This window comes from Bos indicus, chromosome 6 (assembly GCF_029378745.1).
Source record: "Bos indicus isolate NIAB-ARS_2022 breed Sahiwal x Tharparkar chromosome 6, NIAB-ARS_B.indTharparkar_mat_pri_1.0, whole genome shotgun sequence".
In the NCBI taxonomy this organism is placed as follows: Eukaryota; Metazoa; Chordata; class Mammalia; order Artiodactyla; family Bovidae; genus Bos; species Bos indicus.
The window spans coordinates 13,250,660-13,267,629 of NC_091765.1; the positions used below are offsets into that span (position 1 = coordinate 13,250,660).

General features: G+C 39.5%; 1 protein-coding gene across 18 annotated transcripts in view; it reads right to left on the reverse strand.

Annotated features, from left to right (window-relative positions):
* Positions 1-16,970, reverse strand: part of ANK2 (ankyrin 2) — a 286,106-nt gene that overhangs the window by 212,047 nt on the left and 57,089 nt on the right. For all 18 annotated transcript variants that reach the window (XM_070790805.1, XM_070790806.1, XM_070790804.1 and 15 more), the window contains exon 2: positions 6,988-7,089. In XM_070790805.1, the coding sequence (XP_070646906.1) occupies positions 6,988-7,089 (102 nt within the window). The remainder of the gene's footprint in view (positions 1-6,987; positions 7,090-16,970) is intronic.

Below are 16,970 nucleotides of genomic sequence, written 5' to 3' on the forward strand. Positions count from 1 at the left end.
AGCTTTAGCATCATTCCTTCCAAAGAAATCCCAGGGCTGATCTCCTTCAGAATGGACTGGTTGGATCTCCTTGCAGTCCAAGGGACTCTCAAGAGTCTTCTCCAACACCACAGTTCAAAAGCATCAATTCTTCGGTGCTCAGCTTTCTTCACAGTCCAACTCTCACATCCATACATGACCACAGGAAAAACCATAGCCTTGACTAGATGGACCTTTGTTGGCAAAGTAATGTCTCTGCTTTTGAATATGCTATCTAGGCTGGTCATAACTTTCCTTCTAAGGAGTAAGCATCTTTTAATTTCATGGCTGCAGTCACCATCTGCAGTGAATTTGGAGCCCAAAAAAATAAAGCCTGACACTGTTTCCCCATCTATTTCCCATGAAGTGATGGGACCAGATGCCATGATCTTCGTTTTCTGAATGTTGAGCTTTAAGCCAACTTTTCCACTCTCCTCTTTCATCTTCATCAAGAGGCTTTTTAGTTCCTCTTCACTTCTGCCATAAGGGTGGTGTCATCTGCATATCTGAGGTTATTGATATTTCTCCTGGCAATCCTGATTCCGACTTGTGCTTCTTCCAGCCCAGCATTTCTCATGATGTACTCTGCATATAAGTTAAATAAGCAGGGTGACAATATACAGCCTTGACATACTCCTTTTTCTCTTTGGAACCAGTCTGTTGTTCCATGTCCAGTTCTAACTGTTGCTTCCTGACCTGCACATAGATTTCTCAAGAGGCAGGTCAGGTGGTCTGGTATTCCCATCTCTTTCAGAATTTTCCACAGTTTGTGGTGATCCACATAGTCAAAGGCTTTGGTATAGTCAATAAAGCAGAAGTAGATGTTTTTCTGGAACTCTCTTGCTTTTTCAATGATCCAGTGGATGTTGGCAATTTGATCTCTGGTTCCTCTGCCTTTTCTAAAACCAGCTTGAACATCTGGAAGTTCACGGTTCACATACTGCTGAAGCCGGCTTGGAGAATTTTGGGCATTACTTTACTAGCATGTGAGATGAGGGCAATTGTGCGGTAGTTTGAGCATTCTTTGGCATTGCCTTTCTTTGGGATTGGAATGAAAACTGACCTTTTCCAGTCCTGTGGCCACTGCTGAGTTTTCCAAATTTGCTGGCATATTGAGTGCAGCACCTTCACAGCATTGTCTTTCAGGATTTGGAATAGCTCAACTGGAATTCCATCACCTCCACTAGCTTTGTTCGTAGTGATGCTTTCTAAGGCCCACTTGACTTCACATTCCAGGATGTCTGGCTCTAGGTGAGTGATCACACCATCATGATTATCTGGGTCATGAAGATATTTTTTGTACAGTTCTTCTGTGTATTTTTGCTACCTCTTCTTAATATCTTCTGCTTCTGTTAGGTCCATACCTTTTCTGTCCTTTATCAAGCCCATCTTTGCATGAAATGTTCCCTTGGTATCTCTGATTTTCTTGAAGAGATCTCTAGTCTTTCCCATTCTGTTGTTTTCCTCTATTTCTTTGCATCGATTGCTGAGGAAGGCTTTCTTATCTCTCCTTGCTACTCTTTGGAACTCTGCATTACTTTATTACCTGGTAAATTCTGGTGACTGAGGAGAATCAACCTCATACTTTGCAAGGAGGTCAACTTCAATTTTACTGGTTCTCGGTGGATAATACACAGTCATTGCAGTTAGAATATGTACACCTTAGAAAGTCCTTTCATATTTCATATTTAATTCACATTGCTGCTCAGTGTGTAAAATTGAATGTATTATTATTTTCTTGTCCTAGAGATTAGAAAAATGTGACTTTCTAACTTGAAATGACTTGATGAAAGTAGAGACAGAACTTAAACTTGAGCGTCTGGGATCTAAATTCTGTGTGATTTCATGACATTGTTGCCTTCTCACAAAAACAAATGCTCTTCCCTTTTATAGTCATGTGTTAGTGCACACTGGGCCACAAGAAAAATATTAAGCTACTAAAAACTTTTCTAGGTAACTCAAGAAGTCAGGTTCACAACTCTATAAAGCAGATAAGAAGTGAGCATTTACTGCTGAGAGTTTTTCTTTTAAAAAACACAAAGACCTAAGATCTTTTATATGATTAAGATATTTCTTATATTTTAGGGTAAAGTGGACTTGGTTTGACTGAGGTTAATGTTGTTTTCCTTGGGTTCCTCTTCCGGCATCACTTATGATGATTTTATCTAAATGAACTAATACTTCAAACAGTTTCATGCCTTTTTACTAGCATATAGAATGTTAATGAATTGGTATTAAAATTGGGAGAACGTATTTCATGTACTTGAAAAAATTCTAAAATAGCATGTTAAAATATTCAAACAATTTATATTCATTCTCACAGGCAGTTTTGGAAGAAGTTCCTATGTCTATACAGGAATTTGGAGGAAGTTCATACATCTATACAGGAATTTCATATAGTCAAAGCTGTATTTTTTCAATAGTCATGTTTGGATATGAGAGCTGGGCCATAAAGAAGGCTGAGTGCCAGAGAATTGATGCTTTTGAATTGTGGTGCTGGAGAAGACTCTTGAGAATCTCTTAAGCTACAAGGAGATCAAACCAGTCAATCCTAAGGGAAATCAACCTTGAGTATTCATTGGAAGGACTGATGCTGAAGCTGAAGCTACAATACTTTGGTCACCTGATATGAAGAGCTGACTCATTGGAAAAGACCCTGATGCTGGGAAAGATTGAGGAAAAAGGAGAAGGGGGCAGCAGAAGTGAGATTGGTAAATAGCATCACCGACCCAATGCACAAGAAATTGAGCAAACTCCAGGAGACGGTAAGGGACAGCAGAGCCTTGCATGCTGTAGCCCATGGGGTCACAGAGTCGGACGTGACTTGGAGACTGAACAGCAACAACAATAGGAATTTGGATGTTCTTGCTCTTTTAATATATGAAAACCCCAAATTATTTGTGCAAAAAAATACTAGAAACATATTAAATGAATTCATAACGAAATATAAGATAGATAAGAAATGGAGTCATAAAATGTGAAGATCTTATATACTAGGATAAAGGCGTTTGGCTTGATTCCATATGTCAGTGCCAAGAACTATGTAAGGTCTGCTGTTTTATCTTACCTATAAGCTACACTGATAAACTGCTACTGCTTCCTGATGCTAGAAGAAGACACGAGTCTCCTAGATGAGAGACAATGGACTTCATGCATGCGCGCTAAGTCACATCACTCATGCCCAACTCTTTGTGACCCTATGGCCTGTAGCCTGCCAGGCTCCTCTATCCATAGGATTTCCCAGGCAAGAATCCTGGAGTAGGTTGCCATGTCCTACTGCAGGGGGTCTTCCCGACCCAGGAATTGAACCTGCATCTCCTGAGGCTCCTGCATTACAGGTGGATTCTTCACTGTTGAGACACGAGGGAAGCTCAATTGACTTCAGAGTTCATAGCAAAGAATCGGCTGCCTGTCAACATGTTGCCTACACCAGTTCCCTATGTCCCCTCCCAATCCCAAGGAAGGGACACAGAGGACCATGGGTACCTGTGCATACCGTGGGTTGAAACTGGAGCCTATTATACAGAGTGAAGTAAGCCAGAAGGAAAAACACCAATACAGTATACTAACGCATATATATGGAATTTAGAAAGATGATAACAATAACCCTGTGTACAAGACAGCAAAAGTGACGCTGATGTATGGAACAGTCTTATGGACTCTGTGGGAGAGGGAGAGGGTGGGAAGATTTGGGAGAATGGCATTGAAACATGTAAAATATCATGTATGAAACGAGATGCCAGTCCAGGTTCAATGCACGATACTGGATGCTTGGGGCTAGTGCACTGGGACGACCCAGAGGGATGGTATGGGGAGGGAGGAAGGAGGGTTCAGGATGGGGAGCACATGTATACCTGTGATGGATTCATTTTGATATTTGGCAAAACTAATACAATTATGTAAAGTTTAAAAATAAAATAAAATTTAAAAAAAAAAACAAAAACTCAACATTCAGAAAATGAAAAAAAAAAAAAAAAGAAGAACTAACCTTCAGGGATTCACAGCTTTTAAACTAAGAATGAAGAAGCCTGCGTTTTCTCTGAAGGAATGAGCTACCTAATCCCTCAAGGTTGCTCACTGCAAACACTACCCTGAGAAATTCCCCAGATAAATAGCATTCAGTGTCTTTCATTCTTGTCACACCCAAAGGAATACATAGGGATGCTCAGGGTTATAGCAGACTGATTCCTAAAAGCAAGCTGCACTCAATATTTTTGATGCCAAGAGATATACTTCCCTAAAGGACAAGAAATATTGCCGTTGGTGACAATACTTCCTATGGTGGAAAGTCTTGGGAGGAGCAAGGAAAACCCTGCACCCTTTGCAAAAGTCTGCAGGTAATTTTTATATAACAACCACACTGATCTAAGCATTGGAAGCCGTAAAAGTTTGAGGGTGGAGGAGTACCATAAAAATATTTTTATTTTAGAAAGATGACTCAAGACAGCATAGAGATTGACCAAAGTGACAAGATGAAGACAGAACCTAATTAAGCAGGATCTTACGGCAACTATGGTGAGTGACCATACTGTGGGTTAATGCAAATTTGCGGATGTGGAAAATGAACCAGGAAAGGAGTGCTGGACGGGAGTAAGGGAGAAGACAAGGGTGGAAACCTGTGGGAACTAAGTATCAGTAAGGAAAGTGACTATGTTTTTCAATGAAAAGTGAAAAAGCCTTTCACTGTGTGGATCACAACAAACTGTGGAATATTTTTAAAGAAATGGGAATATCAGACCACCTGACCTGCCTCCTGAGAAACATGTATGCAGGATAAGAAGCAACAGTTAGAACCAAACATGGAACAACAGACTGGTTCAAAACTGGGAAAGGAGTATGTCAAGGCTGTATATTATCACCCTGCTTATTTAACTTCTTATATGCAGAGTACATCATGCAAAATGCTGGGCTGGAGGAAGCACAAGCTGGAATCAAGATTTCCGGGAGAAATATCAACAACCTCAGATATGCAGATGATACCACTTTAATGACAGAAAGTGAAGAGGAACTAAAGAACCTCTTGATGAAGGTAAAAGAGGAGAGTGAAAAAGCTGGCTTAAAACTCAACATTCAAAAAACGAAGATCATGGCATCCAGTCCAATCACTTCATAGCAAATAGATGAGGAAAATGTGGAAACAGTGTCAGATTTATTTTTTGGGGCTCCAAAATCAGTGTGGACGGTGACTGCAGCACGAAATTAAAAGATGCTCCTTGGAAGAATAGCTATGACAAACTTAGTGTACTAAAAAGCAGAGATATCACTTTGCCGACAAAGGTCCATATAGTCAAAGCTATGGTTTTTCCAGTAGTCATGTACGCTTGTGAGAGTTGGACCATAAAGAAGGCTGAATACCAAAGAATTGATACTTTTGAAATGTAGTGCTAGAAAAAACTCTTGAGAGTCTCTTGGACAACAAGGAGATCAAACCAGTCAATCCTAAAGGAAATCAACCCTGAATATTCATTGAAAGGACTAATGCTGAAGCTGAAGCTCCAATACTTTGGCCACCTGATGGGAAGAGTGACTCACTTGAAAAGACCCTGATGCTGGGAAAGACTGAAGGCAGAAGGAGAAGAGGGTAACAGAGGATGAGATGGCATCATCAACTCAATGGACGAGTTTGAGCAAACTTAGGGAGATAGTGATGGACAGAGAAGCCTAGCATTCTGCAATTCACGGGGTCACAAAGAGTTGGACATGACTTAGCAACTGAACAACAAAAAGAAAATCAGCAGGTAGGAATTTGGGAGGAGAGCAAGTTTGACTATGAAAAGACACCAGATTCAGTTTTTGAGAAGTTGTATTTGAAAGATTTACTAATTTCAGGGGAGTATAAATTGAACGTAACTGGGTATAATACACATCAGGTATATATATCAGGATATATATGACATTCTACAGATGATTTCGAACTAGACAATGAAATTTATCTCCTGCTAGCTTATAATTTGGAGAAGGCAATGGCAACCCACTCCAGTATTCTTGTCTGGAAAATCCCATGGATGGAGGAGCCTGGTGGGCTGCAGTCCATGGGGTCGCTAAGAGTCGTACATGACTGAGCGACTTCACTTTCAATTTTCACTTTCATGCATTGGAGAAGGAAATGGCAACCCACTCCAGTGTTCTTGCCTGGAGAATCTCAGGGATGGTGGAGCCTGGTGGGCTGCCGTGTATGGGGTCGCACAGAGTCGGACACGACTGAAGCGACTTAGCAGCAGCAGCAGCAGCTTATAATTAGCCAGGATTATTCATTTCCCAGTTAGCTCTTTCATGCACACACACACACACACACATCACAACATTTAGCACATTATAGTGAATACTGGAGTTCACAAGACACTTTTATTCATGGTATTAAAATCTTATAGAAAACACAAAAATCTCAACATCCCTGGGATCAAATAATATCCAAAATGTATAATAACATCTAAAGTCCTTAGCAAATGGGTGTGATGAATAAATAATCCAAACACCTCATTTAAGCCAACAGTTTCAAACTCTTCTCACTCAAATCCATACTTTAAAAGTAATGGCAGGGTAGGGACGGGTAAATGGGTACATAATTTTGACTTTATCCTTTTATTTCTCTATCCCAAGTTGTAATAATCAGTTACCACCTGAATAAAAGGCCTACAGCAGACAAGAATAGAAGCCAGCATCTGGATAATTAGTTGATAATAAATGAGCAGTATTTCAGCTAAGGGCAGCCCAGATCATTTCATAGGCAAAACTGATGTTCAATCATTTTTGATCTATCTATTTTGCTGGTATTATTAGCTCTAGATACAAATGTCTGAGGCTTCAAAAGTTGGTAAGGAGGCAAAAATAAACTTTCATAATTCTGGACTGGTGCTATTTTAGTAAATTTAATAAAAGACAAAAAACCCTGCTGGGCTCTTTGAGTGTACCTATAGGTAACAGGTATGCCTTCAGCGTATAATACAGAGGCTGCTGCAGGGCGCTTACCTGGTTGCAGGTATTGATGTCTATGCCCCCCTTCAGATATTCCACAACTTTGTCTAAGTTGCCTGCTCTGGCGGCACGGAGGAAGCTTGCATTGCTGTCAGACTGTGAGAAACAGAAAAGAGCTTCAGTGAATTACTGATCAAGTGAGAACATATCAAAAACAAAGAAACAAGAATGTTTGCACCGCAGATCAGAAAAGCTTTGGCTGCAAAATAATTCAAACCTGAATTTAAAACACTTAATAATAATTAACAGGACAAGTGAGCAACCTCACAACATTTCTAGAGAGCTAAGGACATTAAGGTCAATGGGAATACATTCTGCTCTATTAAAGAGTGTAAAAGAATCATTAAAATAATTTTACTGCTTTATTCCAAATAAAGACATGTAAAGATGAATTTATACTACCCCCAAATCCACTGTTACCCATTCATTTTTGCTTCAGGAAGCTAGGGACTTTATACTGAGCCTAGTATGAAGCCAAAAAGGAATCAAAAACTGAAAAGAAATGAAAGGTACTGGGTTTCCTCTTTCTTCCTTGACTGGTTTTCAGATGCATCTGAGGGAAAATACTGACTATGGGTCGCCTGACAGTCATCTGTCCTTATGATACGGGAAAAACAGAAAGTTGCAAGGATGCTTTGAGGAAAGCAGATAGTGCTAGCTGGCAGGTGCAGACTGGGCCAATGCAAATTTTGTGATCATAGTGATTTTGGAAAAACAAGATTAAATTTAAACCAGCTGACATAATACCAGATTCAAATCTCTTGGTAAAGATGATCAGTCCGAGTGGAAACTGCCTTCTAAGTCCTCATCCTGAGTCCATTCCTCTCAAAACCTGATCCTGGTAAAATCAGCTGAAAACCCCCACCCCCACCAAGAAATATGTCCAAAGGAGGCTATTTCAGAGACGTAGCCATAGGCACCTTGCCTCTCTGACTTGCTGACAAAGTCCGATTTTCAAACCTTAACACAAGGATGATGATAACTTCATTAGGTTCCAAGATACTGGCATCACTTTATAGATCTTGTGGTATAACATCTGACTAAAGAGGAAATGGGCTTCCCAAGTGGCACTAGTGGTAAAGAACCCACCTGCCAATGCAGGAGACATAAGAGATGTGGGTTCAATCCCTGGATCAGGAAGACCCCCTGGAGGAGGGCATGGCATCCCAGCCCAGTATTCTTGTTTGGAGAATCCCCATGGACAGAGGAGGCTGGCAGGTTATGCTCCATAGGATTGCAAAGAGTCAGATGCGACTGAAGCAACTTAGCACGCACACACGTGCAAAGAGAAGACAGCAACCTACCTACAATAGGAGAGCCCTATGAAAAGGGGCCTACTAGAAAGGGAGATGCAGGTGGGATGGCTCTTAATCCACCATTCTCCCCAGTAGGCTATACTGCCTGCCTCCTTCTCTCTCGAAAGGACTCTGCAAGGGCCCCTGGCATATTCTTGGACCTATTTATTATGACTGGTGATGAAGTACAGATACAGAAATGGAAGTGTTTCCTCTGGGAGTCTCAAATATGGAATTACTTGCAGACTGTTAGGATGATTTCCACAGGGGAAGACTGAACACCCTAAGACAAAATCACCTCACATTTAAGCCAAATACCACAATGCCATATATATTTACAAATTCGATAGATAATTTATGAGGAGTCGAAAGGTGTGACTGGAATCTGCACATCTGGACTGCACGCGCGGAGCCTTCAGAAACACATCCCGGTGTGACTAACATAGTGCTGCCTTCCCCCGCCCTGCTCTGCTGTGATGCCTCACACTTCATCCTTCCTGAAAGCTCTGCTCATGGCAGTGTGCCCCCAGCATATCTGCAATGCTGCAGGGACTGAATGGGAACTCACTTTGAAATGCCTATTCTGTGGAAGTATTTGTGATTTGCAGCAAATTCTAAATTCCAGGAAGAGTTTCCTCCTTCAAGTTTCTTGCCCCAGCACTTAAAAGTGAAACATGATAATTCTTTGCATTATGCTCCATCAATATCCCACAAGAAACATTAGTTATTACAAAAGAACCATTAAATAACATTAGGTCACAGAAAGTATGACAACATTATTTCCCATATCTAGGTTTTTAAAAATGAATCCACATGCTATATATTACATGGTCTTCCCAGGTAGTACTAGTGGTAAAGAATTCGCCTCGAGATGCGGGTTCGATCCCTGGGTTGGGAAGATCCCCTGGAGGAGGGCATGGCAACCCACTCCAGTATTCTCGCCTGGAGAATCCCCATGGACAGAGGAGCCTGGCGGGCTACAAGAGTCCAACATGACTGAAGTGACTTAGTATGCACAAATATTACATACTATATTAAAGATGATGCCTAGAAAGTACTTCCATCCGGTACACAAGGCTTCATAATTATAAGTAATACTTATGAATGTCAAGCACTTTCCAGGTGGCACTGGTGGTAAAGAATCAACTTGCCAACACAGGAGACGCAGGACACAGGTTCAATCCTTGGGTCTGGAAGATCCCCTGGAGTAAGAAGTGGCATCCCCCTCCAGTGTTCTTGCCTGGAAAATTCCATGGACAGAGGAGTCTGGCGGGCTACAGTCCATGGGGCCACAGAGTCAGACGCGACTGAGCACATGAATGTTTATAGTGCGTCAGGCACAGAGCTAAGAAGTCATATGCATTGTATTGTGATTACAATAATACTAGGAGAAAGCAACTATTATTATGCTCATTTAATAGGTGAGGAAAGAGGTTTAGAAAATTTTCAAGGTCACAGAATTTTTCAGTGGAAGATCCAAGGTTTAACTCCTGTTTCTCAGTGTCAAAGCAAGTCTTATCTGCTGTAATGCCTTATCTGTGCAAGGTATCAAAGCAGAGGTTACTGTAGCTACCTAACCTCAGCTATAGGTTTAGTTTGTTTGTGATAACCTCAGTATGCCCTTGGTCTACCTATTTGCTCTGTAAATCCTGGCACTTGCTTGATAGAGTGCCTTAGCTAGAGAGAGAATTCTTGGCTGACAGCTCTAGCCTCAAATTTATCAGCCATCTATGCACGGAGAAAAATGAAGAGTTGGCTTGAGACAAACTACTTAGAAACACATTAACTTCGGAATAAGGAAAGAGACAGTAAAGTACACACTACATTAAAAAGCCAGTTGATTGTCTCTCTCTACATGCCTAACATGATCAAACTCACAAACTAAGATCAGGGTTCGCTATCATTCCTGTAAAAAAAAAGAATGCCATGAACAGAAGTAGAGCCAGAGGGTGCAGCTGACCCTGCAGGAATGAAGAAACACCCAGAGACACCCTGCAGAAGCTTGAGGGGGGTGCTATTGTTGGTCTGAAGGGACTTCAGGTGTCATGGAGGGGTACCTATTAGACCCTCTCAGAACCTTCTGTAGGGGCTGGGCATGACATTGAGGATTGCTTTTGCTGTTACACAATAACAAGTTTTAATAACTAATTTTCTCTTTTCTGAATCAAATTCCTAAAAAGTAAAGACAAGTAAAAGACTTAAGTCCAGTCCTTGGAATTCTAGCCAAAAAAAAAAAAAGTTTCCAGGTTTTTAGACAGGCTAGAGCCAATAGAAAGGAAACACGTGAGCTATCCTGGCAAGGATCTCTTCAGCAGTTGAGTCACAGTAAATTTTGCTATAAGCTGTATTCTTCTAGAACCCCATTAAGGGATTTAGTTTTTCCAAAGTAAGAAAACGCATTGGAAATGCATTTTGCAAATGCAACTAAGTGTGTTATTATAAAATGCTTTCAGATCATGAGTTTCAAGAACAAACTTAAAATGAAACTTCAAAATGTATATGTAGATACTGACATTATTGAAGGTTAAAAGTATAGATTGGTACAGAAGTATATATTTTTCTACTTCCAGATAAACACTTGCAAACCCTGTACTACAAAGAGGTCAATCTGTGATTAAAGCTCTTGACATAAGAGCTTAGGATAAACAGCTTTTAGTCTGGTTACCTTCAATCAACACAGAGATGAAAGAGGATTCCGGGACTCCTGGTGAGAGATGCAGCAATGTTTACCATGCTATATTTCCCTCTGAGTATGACAAAAGTAAGAATTTAAAAATTAAAATTAGGCATTAGTGGTGGGAGAGGCATGCTTTCAAAACAGACTGTTGTCTCTTGGCTTGACCCGGGAGATTTCACGCACAAAAAGCACTAGAAAGAGAGAAGAAGGAAACAACAATCCTTTGAGAGCAAAGTCTGACATACAGACTTTTTATGCTTTGTTGCTGTCTGTCCCTAGAACTCTCAATCCTAAAACCAATTGTACTTATGCCTATATAAAGTCTGACTCTGAACAAGGCATTCAAACGCTGAGCTCCATTTATTTTAATCTGCAACAGATGGATGTCATTAAAACTTGTCCCTTTTACAACCCGAGTGTGGCATCTCAAGCCGAGAAAGAAAAATTTCCTCTTCAATTATTCTCGACACAGTTCTGTACGTTTTTTGATCCAAATGTTAGAAAAACAATACTTTCTCAGCATCCAGCAGAGCGGACATGAAAGGCAAGGAGGAATGTGCGTTCACAGAGCCACATTACGGCCTGAAGGAGCACTTCCCCGAAAGATCCAGGGGCTTACTCACAGGGGTCCTTGAGTTTGCTCCAAGATTTTGCAAAACGTCTATGCTTACAGTTCAATAACAGCCTAACAAGGAGAATATAAGCATGTTCCAGGTCATCTAGATGGCTACCCTTTTACTGAGTACAGCCATCTATCTTTAGAATGTGACTTTGTGTTTATAATTCAATGCATAACAGGTGAAGGAGAGATGGTATACAAACAGATGCACGATACGAAAAATATTTTGCCTTAGAACAGAGACTCGTCAGAAAATCTGGCCATCACACATGGCAGGATGCACTACAGAACCTGAGCACAGCACTCAGTAGCACATCAGCATTGGTTTAGTCACTAAGTTGTGTCCGACTCTTGTGACCCCAGGTACTGCAGCCCTTTAGGCTCCTCTGTCCATTGGATTTTCCAGGAAGAATACTGGAGTGGGTTGCCATTTCCTTCTCCAGGGGATCTTCCTGACCCAGGGATTGAACCTGGGTCTCCTGCATTACAGGAAGATTCTTTACTAACTGAGCTACAGACCCAGCATATTAATAGGGACTTCCTTGGCAGTTCAGGGGCTAAGACTCCAAACTTCCTCTGTGGAGGGAGCAGGTTGATCCTTGCTCAGGAAACAAAGATCCCACATGTTGCACAGAATGGCCAAAAAAAAAAAAAAAAAAAAACTAATAAAATAAAGTTACAAATAATAGGCTCAGATGCTATCTCTGTGTGGTCCAACTTGCCTTGACTATTGGCAGTAAGTATAACAGAAAATCCAGAGTAAAATGTTTTTCGGTTCCTAATTGCAGTGTTATTGGCTTAGGTACATATTTTTAGCACAATACTAATTCCATCACCAAGTAAATGAAGAGAGTTTTAAATGATTATCAAATAGCATGCCTTTAATATTGGCTTCCCAAGTGGCTCAATGTAAAGTGTCTGCCTGCAATGTGCGAGACCTAGGTTGGATCCCTGGGTTGGGAAGATACTCTGGAGAAGGAAATGGCAACCCACTCCAGTACTTTTGCCTGGAAATTCCAAAGAGTTGGATATGACTGAGCAACTTCACTTCCACTTTCAATATTGGCATTGGCAAAGTTCTCTGATAGCTTTATGTTTTTATTCTATAGTAGGAAACAAAAGTTTTGTATAACATGCTTCTAAAAATGTATGCTCTGTATTATTTTTATTTAGGGCAAATTCAGAAATACATTATAGAAATACAAGGTTAAATCTTTTTACTATTAAACCAACATCTGTGACTTAGTTTTACACAGTCCTGTCCATTCTATTACATTGGTGCTATTTTTTTTTTGAATAATACTAGTTTTGTACTTCTGTTCATGCTTAATTTGTAAAACTTTCATTTTAGTAATGGTCTAAGAGTTTAAGGAGTTTTATGTAGTTTGATTTTTAGATTTAAATTACCACTATAAGGAATTCTGTGGCAGTCCAGTGGTTAGGACTCAAGCTCTCACAGGCCAAGGGCCCATGTTTAATCCCTGCTCAGAGTGCTAAAATCCTGCAAGCCACATGGTGAGGCCCCCCAAAAATGTTTTTCATAAAAAATTAATTATTAGTCTAATAAAAATAACTCTAGAGGTTACAAACTATTTTCATACTTCAAAGAGAGGAATATATTATTAATATTTGAGACGCTCACATCCTCTAGCATGAATTAGCCACCAGCCTCAACTAACCTAGCAAGTGACACTTGGTACCTCCCCTCACTCTGTGGCTTATCCTGTACCCTCCACAAATATTTTCCAACAGATTAACCATAAGAAAGCACATGTTCCTTGTGAAACTTAGGGAATTTGCTTATTTTCTTAGGATACAGTTATTCCTTTTAAAATAAATGGGGTCATTTACCTGCCTACCCTGAGATCTACATTTTTACAGTAATACAAAGTAAACAAAATATATTAAAATCACTTGAGGGGAAAAATCTTAATATGAATATAATAAAATAAGGGACATTTCTACAATTCCTTAGGTCTTTTCTTAGGAATGTTGGATAAGTTAAAACTATGTCCAGCAAATCACAAGTTGTATGATCTTGAGTCTTTGTGGGTCTCAATTTCCTTATCAAAAAAATAAATGTGCTTTACAGAATTGCTGTAAGAATGAAATATGATTTAAGGTACTTAGCCCAATGACAGGCACAGTAGACACTGACGGAGCTTTTTTAAATTGCAGTTTATCTTGTAAATTATAAAGGCAAAACAACAATGGCAAATCAAAGGATAGATGCATACATATTATCTTCTTTAAATAAGAAAGTGCTGCCGGAAGACCAGAGTATTTGAAAATATCCTGCTAATTGTTAAAGTATCCTAACCGTATGAACACTTGACACTGCAAAACCCCACTTAGTTTCAATTCAGCTGACTGTTAATAACAAAAATTGCGATAAAACATAAGTTTGTAAACTGCAGCTTGATTAACACTGCATGTTGATTACGCTACATTTTTAGTGTCATTTTAACAGGTCTTTACACTGCAACTAAATGGAAAATGCTGAAGGAGCTCTGATCTTCAGAAAGAATTAACATAACCTCTCGAAAGGTTGTTTTTACTTCAGTGACATATGTTTTAAGAATTTTAGTTCAAATATAGGTGTTTCTATTTTCACTTTTAAAATATTACTTAAGATACTTAATGATTAACACATAAAATTGAGAATTGTATCAAAACAATATCTAACTTTAATTAAACAAATAAATTGCACCTGAATATTTCAAGCAAATACCTATTTGATATGCAAGATCATTTGAAATTACTTTTACATAAAGACAAAGATTTTTTTCTTAACTTCATATGACATTTTGACATTGATTTGCACTAGCACACCAGATAAATTTTTTTATCAATGTTTTCCCTGAGATTATTATCCATGAGAAGAACTGCCTATAGGATACCATCTTCAAAAAGATGGTGACACTGAAAATTAGTTGTTCCTAACTTACACAATGGTGACAAAATCACTGAAGAGTAAACAGATGAAAAAATTAGTATTCAAAAGCAATATCTTTTTTTTTTTTACTGTGTAGGCAGTTTTTCTAATGCAGATTATTCATATTATGCAGGGCTTCCCAGGTGGCACTAGAGGTAAAGAATCCAGCAGCAAATGAAGGAGACCAAGAGACCAAGAGATGGATCCCTGAGTCGGGAAAATCCTCTGGAGTAGGAAGTGGCAACCTGCTTCAGAATTCTTGCCTGGAAAAATTCCATGGACAAAGGAGCCTGGAGGGTTACCGTCCATAGGGTGGCAGGGTCAGACACAACTGGATGACTTGCTCTTTTACTTTCAAGGTGCCACACAGGTAAGAGAGAAACAATGCAGATTACTAAGTACACACGGCTATGTACTTGAACTCAAAATACGACGCTAAGTCAACGTCTGGAGCATCTTTTTATTATACCATTCTAATAGCACTCCTCTGGTCTTCAAAAATATTTAACAAGAATCCAGGAAGACCAGATATGGCTCAGAGATCTTGACTGTTAAGTCTTCTATGATAAATAGAAGTAAGTTGTTAGAGATAATGTTATACCTTAAAAAAATTTCTGCATCACGTTTTTGAACACTGAGTCAAAATATTAATAATGTAATAATATCTGTCCTCAATAAATTAAAAATATGGCAAGAACACAAAACTAATAGGAACAAAAACCTTAAATCAAAAATATCATTCTAGTGTACATTTGATTGATAACTATTTTATACTTCAGACTCCCTGTGATTTATATATAGATATATCCATTTAAAAATAATTATTAAACAGAAGAAATATGAATTCCTCAGTATATCATCAGACAGTAGAAGTCTGACTTGAAAAGTAACTCTGTTTTGCTGACATGAGTTTGGTTTAATAAAAATTACAAATGAGACATACTGAAACCTTCACTAAAACAGGAACTTTTACAAAGAAAAGGTAGAAACTTTCTTAAGTGGTTATAAGTTTCAGTTTTCTACTGAACATTATCATAAATTGAAAGTTAAAACAACTTCTCCTAAGTCAGGAAAATCAACAGGTTTTGATTATTTGTATTCTAGTTATATGTTCTGCCTATGACTCCAAAACGCCTACAGAACTCAGAAATTCTGTCACAAAGTACAACATGTCAATTTTTTTTTCTGAATTTAAATGGGAAGATGGTAATGCCTCCACCACAATACTTACAAATCTAAGGAAATCGAAAAAGGGAAAAATTTTGCCATAGCTATAAGTCAGACATTAGATTAAACAGTTTCAGGTTCATCTTAAAATTTTAAATTTTAGAACACTGCAACTGAATGCTTCAGATTGTTTCAAGGGATAAGACACTCTGCAAAAGTGAAAGTATGAAAGTGATTGTCACTCAGTCATGTATGACTCTATGCAGACCCCATGAACTGCAGCCCACCAGGCTCCTCTGTCCATGGGGATTCTCCAGGCCAGAATACTGGAGTAGGTAGCCATTCCCTTCTCCAGGGGATCTTCCCAACCCAGGGAAGGAACCCAGGTCTCCTGCACTGCAGGTGGATTCTTTACTGTCTGAGCCACCAGGGAAGCTCTTTGGGAGGTTTCAATTAGACAGATTAAAGGTAGTACTACAGTCAGTGAGCTAAGCACCTTAATAATTGCTTTAAACTGTTTATCTAGAGTTAATATTCCTCCCTAAAGAGCATATCATACTTGGGAAAAAATGGCATATGATCAGGCATGTGACCCCCACTTTCAAGCATTGCAGCTTCCTCTTGGTGTAGAGGTACCCCGTCACATTATGGCTTCATGCCATACACCACCCCTCACACTACTACCTGAACGGATGGATTTGAAAAGTTCTGCTTTATTTATTTATGTTCAGAATGCTAACAATGCAAAGGCCAGAAAAAATATTCTACAAATCTTATATTACTGAATATTAGTTTCTCCATAATATTCGCTAATTTTTTCAATAGCCAAGGTATAATGGAAATCTGCATTTCACATGCCAACACCAAAATTAATGAAAACTCAGATTCCATATACATGCATTAATATTTGATATTTGGCTTTATCTTTCTGATTTCTGGAAAAACAGTACTGGTGAACCTATTTACTGAGAAGAAATAGAGACAAACATAGAAAACAGTCTGGTGGAAACACTGGAGGAAGGAGAGGGTAGAGCAAATTGAGAAAGTGGCATGGACATGTATATACTATCATGTGTGAAGTAAATAACAAGCGGGGAACTGCTGCACAACACAGAGGGCCCAGCCTGGCACTCTGACAACCTAGAGGGGTTGAATGGGGGGCGCGGGGGCGTTGAATGGGGGGCAGGGGACTTTGAATGGGGAATGGGGGACGTTGAATGGGGGGCGGCGGGTGTGGCCGTGTGGGCTGAGGCTTACAAGGGAGGAAATGGAAGTCAGAAGTCG